Raw genomic sequence first — 5,735 nt, 5'->3', positions numbered from 1 at the left:
CTAACAAAGATGTCTACAATCAGTCCCTGTTCGCATCTATATCAAATAACATGAAAACATCACACTCATTTTTGTTCATATTCTTTGCTTCTAATAAGGGTTTTCACATATTTTTTGTAAACATTCTTTTTTCTCTCAATCTTTTTTTCTTACATGAAGTTTGTGCAATCAGAAAATGTAAATAGTCCTGACTACTCCTTTGTTCTCTATCCATGCAGGGTACGAGCAGAGGGAGTTAGAGTTGCAGGGTAGGAGCCACGTCATTGCTGTAGTTGGGAGACCTCATTGATAGGTATGTTGGTGGCGTTGATCTCTTTGTTGGTAGCGTTCTATCGCCCTCGCCCTGTTAACAATACCATTCTCCACAGTTAGTCGATAACAATACCATTTTCCACAGTTTTTTATGAGTGTGTCAATGGAGTGCTATGTTTATTTTCTAGTTGTTTTTTTATAGAGAATCACCTCCATCAGCTGATCTTGGCTGGCTTGTCTTCCTTGATCTCTTATTTTTTGGGATGTCGTATACTTTATCCAGATTAGTGCATTTCCTTTTTGTGTGACCCGGATCATTACAGTGGCTGCACTTGTAGAATGTCTTGTTTTTTATGCGTTCTTGTATGGTCATCATTCGTGGGCGCCCTTTTGTGTGCGCCTTATCAGGATTCAATAGCTCAATAGTTGAATTGCTGCCACCACTCTGTGCCATAGTTGTCAGTGTGCCTATTGTCTTGTTGGATCTGTTGCTCTCCTATATTTGTTCTCCTTGCCCATCCATCTCTTCTTCTCCTTCTCTATCCATATCAATTAAGTGTTGTTGAATCCTGAACATTTCTGATAGCAGGTATTCAAACTTCCTTTGACTCTTTGAAGCGTTTGAGCCAAGCTCCACTAGCTTCATGCCTAGGACATTGTATCTCAGTTCATCATTATCTAATCTGAGTGGAATTGCCTTGGGTTTATTCATTTTCTGGCCTTGTTTCCTCCACCTGTCTATTATGTATTTGTCTGGTATCTTATCCACCTCAAGGTGCAACATGACTTTTAGAATATGAGAGCACAAAATGCCATCCTTTTCAAACTTGCAACAAATGCAGGAGTAATCTTCTTTCTCAGTATCCACTTGCACCACATAAAGCCTTGTCCTGTGTTCTTGTTTGTAGTAGTTCTTTGCTTGGTACACCATGTATAGTTTCATTTTTTCCTTTTCTCTGATTTGCAATCTTGTTACATCATTGAGAATGAGCTGAAATTTTTCTGAAGATGCTTATGTTGTACAGGCTGTGTGCTTGTCTCTCGATGTAGTACTTAGTGTTGAATGATTTCCAGGAAACTTTTTTGTGCTTTATTATGGTCAAGCTCATCCTCATTTGCATGGATGTTGTCTAGTATTCTCTGATATTCTCGTAGGAAGCTTGTCATGCTGAACTGTGCACCAACCCCCTTCTTGAACAAAGCATTTGTGCCCTCACTCCTAGATGTTGTTTGGATGAATGGGAAAAACTTTGTCTTGAAGTACACTGGCACAAATTTTTTCCTTGCTTCCCACATGTCTTGGAAAATTTTCACCTCACCCACATTGTAAGTTTCAATCATTGTTTGCCATAGTGTTTCAAACTCTCTCTCTCTGTCAATGAGTTATTCACTATGTCGTGAAAGTCCTCATATAGTCCTTGATTCAGTTGAAACACTCTGCACCCTTTCTCTTCGGCTTTTTTCATCACATGGAACAAGCATGTTCTGTGTGTTGCTTGTGGAAACACAACTTTTATTGCCTTTTCCATTCCTCTGTCTTGGTCAGTTATTATTGTTTTGGGTGCCTTGCCTCCCATTGCTGCTAAGAACTGCTGGAACAACCACTTGAATGTGTTAGCAGTTTCATCGATAATAAGGGCACAAGCAAACAAGTATGTCTTCCCATGTGGAGAAACACCAACGAATGGTGCAAACGGCAAGTTGTACTTGTTTGTTAGGAATGTTGTGTCAAAGCTAATGCAGTCCCCATACTCTTGGTACATTATTCTAGATCTAGCATCTGTCCAAAACACGCTCCTGACCTTGTTTTTTGCATCTACTTCCATTGAGTAGCAAAATCTAGGGCTCTCAGCTTGTTTCTTCTGGAAGTATTGCTGCACTTCCATGACATCACTGTTTTCCAGTTCTCTGTTTACCGTTGTACCATAGTTACTCACTTTCCTTTTGTTGTACGGTAACTTGTCCATTCCTCGTCTTATGTACGCCAACACTGCCACTATCTTCCTCGTAGGTATGTTGCACTTTTTCATTGTTCTGATCAATGCTTTCTCTTCATCGGACATGTAAACATGAGATCTAAAAAACCTACTACCAGGGTTGAGCTCATGGTTATGATCAAGATTGAGGTTAGTTATACGCCATCTTCCATCTTTCAAAGCAATTAGCATTTGTGCTTTGCAGTCTGTCTTCGCTATGACAGTGCTTTTTCTTTGCACAGACAAGTTTTCAATTTCAGCCTCTGTATTATGCCCATACTTGTTGCATTTCAGTGTTACCCTTGTAACTTCTCTGTCCTTTTTTTGCTGGTTGTGCGGGCAGTCGACACAACAGATATGGAGAAACCAGCAACAAAGGCATAGAAGTTTAAGAACTTTTGAGCTTCTTCCCTCGTAGCAAAATGCATCCCTGTTTCAGGTTTCAGCTCCCTATCAATTGTTCTATCGTTCCCTCCTTCTGCGGCCCGTCTTTCATTTTCCAAACAAACTTCTATTGATTCTTCATTGATTTCATTATCTTCATTCTCGTTGTCTTGCACTTGCAGATGGCATGCATCAGTTGATGTTCCTTCCTCTCGAGACTGTCTGGAGGAACCAGCTTGCACACATGTCGGCGAATCAAGATTCCAGCTATGATTTTGCTCCCTCTCAGAAGACCCGTCTCTTCTTTCATTGTTTGTATCAACCTGCAGGTGTTGTACTGACAAGTTTATCATTAAATGTGTGTCAGTTTATCTCTTTTTTTCCATGAGCAGTATGACAGTTTTCTATTTTTTTTTACCGATACCTTTTGTGTTTTTCCTCTCTAAGTTTCTTCACTAGAAAACATTTTTGCTCACCTGATCCAAGCTAATATCATCAAAGAGGGTTGGCATCCATCTCCTTGACAGTCATCAAACGATATATCATCCCCTCCCTTGAATAATTGAAAATCTGTTGTTTGTGCATCTAGATCCTCCATTTGCACAGGAGAATTGTCCTGGTCGTCAACAAAGTCACCCATCATGCCTAAATCCTGAAAAGAAAAGGAACATGAAACCTATCACATGTCCATTCTGATATTTTCATCATATGTTTTAAGTTTGTCACTTCTTTCCTCTTTCCGCATTTTATTTTTTAGTTTTCTTCCCAGACTTCTTTACCTGAAGGCTTGGTGTGCCGTTGGATGTGTTGTTGCCACCCAAGACCTGAGCCGCCTTTTTTTGTTGTAAATGTAGCAGAGGTTCACTCGCATCACTTGTTTGACCAATGTCAGCAGCACACAAGCACGACTCCTGCCCCTGCACATCAGTTTGAAGAAAGTTGGTCTCTTTTTTTTCATTTTTTTCATTTTCTTTTCTTTTTGAATCTTTCTCGCACCTGGGTATTGATTGTATGAGAGCCAGCATTTAGGTCAATATATCCCTTCAACAGCGCCACATAAGAAAAGTTTGGCTGTTTCATGCACATAATTATTTTTTGTTAGTTTGCACACAAGTTGTAAGGCATAAAAAATACGAAGCATTTTTCTCCTTCCCGCATCGACCTGCATGAACAGAGCTTCTTGGCTTCCAAAGCACATATCTTGCATATCCTCATTCACACAGCTGTTTACCTGTAAAATCCAATCTCTTCAGTCTATGCTTCTTCTTTCTTAAACCACGACGAGTAAATCGGAACGGAGGGAGTAGTTATTATTCCAGTTCAAATTATTTTAGTCTTCTCCTTAGTGGATTGTTGTTCAGTAACCTTGTTTTTCTTTAGTTATATATCATTTTAGTCTATCATTTAGTCTTGTTTTTCTTCTTAGTTTCATTGTGTCCAGTATCCCAGTTTTCTCATTAGTAATTAGTTATTAGTCTTGTTCTGTCCTCTATGTTAGTTAGTTTATCATTGAATTTAGTTATCAGATTTTAATCATTTTAATCATTGTAGCTTCAGTGTTAGGAGTCTGTTCTCCGTCAGTCTCATTATATCGGTTTCAGTTTCAGTCCTATCTGTTTGTCATTATGTCAGTTTGAGTCTTCTCTATTTCTCATTATGTCAGTTTCAGCTTCAGTCATCTTCAATGCAGGTTTCTTTCAGTTTTTCAGAGTTTTCTTTAGTTATAGTAGTAGATTTTTGTATTTAGTGTTCACTCTTTTTTTCAGTATTCCGTTTTTCATTTTTCATTTTTCATTCTTCATTCATTGTCCATTTATTTTCAGTCCCTTGGTCTGCCTTGGGGGTAGGACATTTTGGTTTGAATCTCCTTGTTCATGTTCTGTTTTCCCTCTCGCCCTGCATCGAAGCCCCCAAATGGATTTGCATGCACATTGAACATCTATTTCATCAGTTTTTTTGTATTTAGTCATGTTCTGTTTTTTCTTGTATTTTGTCATGTTCATCCGTTCAGTATATAATACATATATCTGTGTGTTTTCTTGTTTTAGAATCTGCTATGCTTTCTTTCTTTAGATTTGTCCATGCTTTCAGTTTTTTTTTAATGCGACGAGGAGGCATATTTAGCCGATGGACGTAGATGGAACCGGCAGCAAAAGCAATAAGCCTTTCTAAATGATTTGAAATTAAGTACATTCTGTCTTCACTGATAAGTACACTATCAAGGACCCAGTAAGCCTTTCTCTAGTCATTTTTTTGTCATTTTTATGTCATTTTCATCAGTCTCTATTAGAAGTAATTTCACATGTGGTTTTTTGTAAAGGAATGCAAAGTCATGAACTGTCAAATGTTCTTTCACTAAGTTTTTGAGTTATCTACTTCCCCTAGGGAAAATCTGCCACTAGTACTAGTAGCTTACACATGGACTGTCTTCTTTTCTTCAGTCTAGTTTCTGAGTTATTTTGCATGTCCTAGGTAAAATCTGCCACTAGTAACAGGGGGGTGTTGGGGCGAAGGGCATCAGCCAAGATATCTAAGTTGATCCCCTAACCTCAGCCAAGATATCTAAGTTAATCTGACACAGAGCACCTGTCTTCTCTGAATTTTCAGTTTTTATTCACGGTTTGAAAGATTCTTCAGTAAGGGAATGTATGCCACTAGTGAACTGGGTTGGGGCGAGAGGGGTGTACCTTAGTTTGGGCGAGGGCAGTTCACGGCCGCGCCAAGTAGCCCAAATCTGGATCGCAAAGAGCATCCATGTCTTCTCCCCCGTCAGCCGCCATCGCGCCCGTGCTCAGACTTTTACTTGAAGAAGAAGAAGGTGATCGGGATAGAAGGAGGAGGAGCACGGAAAGGCCTGGGTTGGGGGTGGGGGTGGGGGGATGGGAGGGGCCCAACCCAGCTTGCTAAACGGTCAGCCTTCGCGTTCTTGCATTAACGGGTCTGCGTGGCGGCCCGTATAAGGAGCAGGTTCCTTTTACGTAAACTAGAAAGAGCCCAAGAGGCTTGGGCAGATTTTTTTCGACCTGAAGCAGGAAAGAAAATAGACGATTTCATGTACTGATTAGTTTCTAGACACAGGATATACTCAGACACGTGTCAATCAATCAGTGGAACAAAAAACGG

The 5,735-nt window shown here is 39.8% G+C and overlaps 1 protein-coding gene across 2 annotated transcripts; it reads right to left on the bottom strand.

Moving 5' to 3' along the window:
* Nucleotides 1-5,468, bottom strand: LOC123149256 (uncharacterized). 2 transcript variants are annotated; one of them, XR_006474548.1, is made up of 7 exons: nt 5,300-5,468; nt 3,775-3,843; nt 3,609-3,683; nt 3,392-3,529; nt 3,089-3,264; nt 463-2,949; nt 1-343 (listed from the first exon to the last, which is right to left on the bottom strand). XR_006474548.1 is itself a non-coding variant. In XM_044568877.1 (5 exons), exons 2-5 carry the CDS (start codon nt 3,817-3,819, stop codon nt 3,085-3,087), a joined length of 438 nt encoding a protein of 145 aa, XP_044424812.1. In that variant the 5' UTR covers nt 3,820-3,843; nt 5,300-5,468; the 3' UTR covers nt 2,929-3,084. The 2 variants fall into 2 exon arrangements, 1 of the variants encoding a protein (XP_044424812.1); XM_044568877.1 differs by lacking the exon at nt 1-343 and having other exon boundaries at nt 2,929-3,264.
* Nucleotides 5,469-5,735: the final 267 nt, after the last annotated feature.

Source organism: Triticum aestivum, chromosome 7A (genome assembly GCF_018294505.1).
Source record: "Triticum aestivum cultivar Chinese Spring chromosome 7A, IWGSC CS RefSeq v2.1, whole genome shotgun sequence".
NCBI classification, from domain to species: domain Eukaryota; kingdom Viridiplantae; phylum Streptophyta; class Magnoliopsida; order Poales; family Poaceae; genus Triticum; species Triticum aestivum.
Note: the sequence above shows the minus strand (reverse complement) of the source record. Positions and strands in the feature narration are given on the sequence as shown.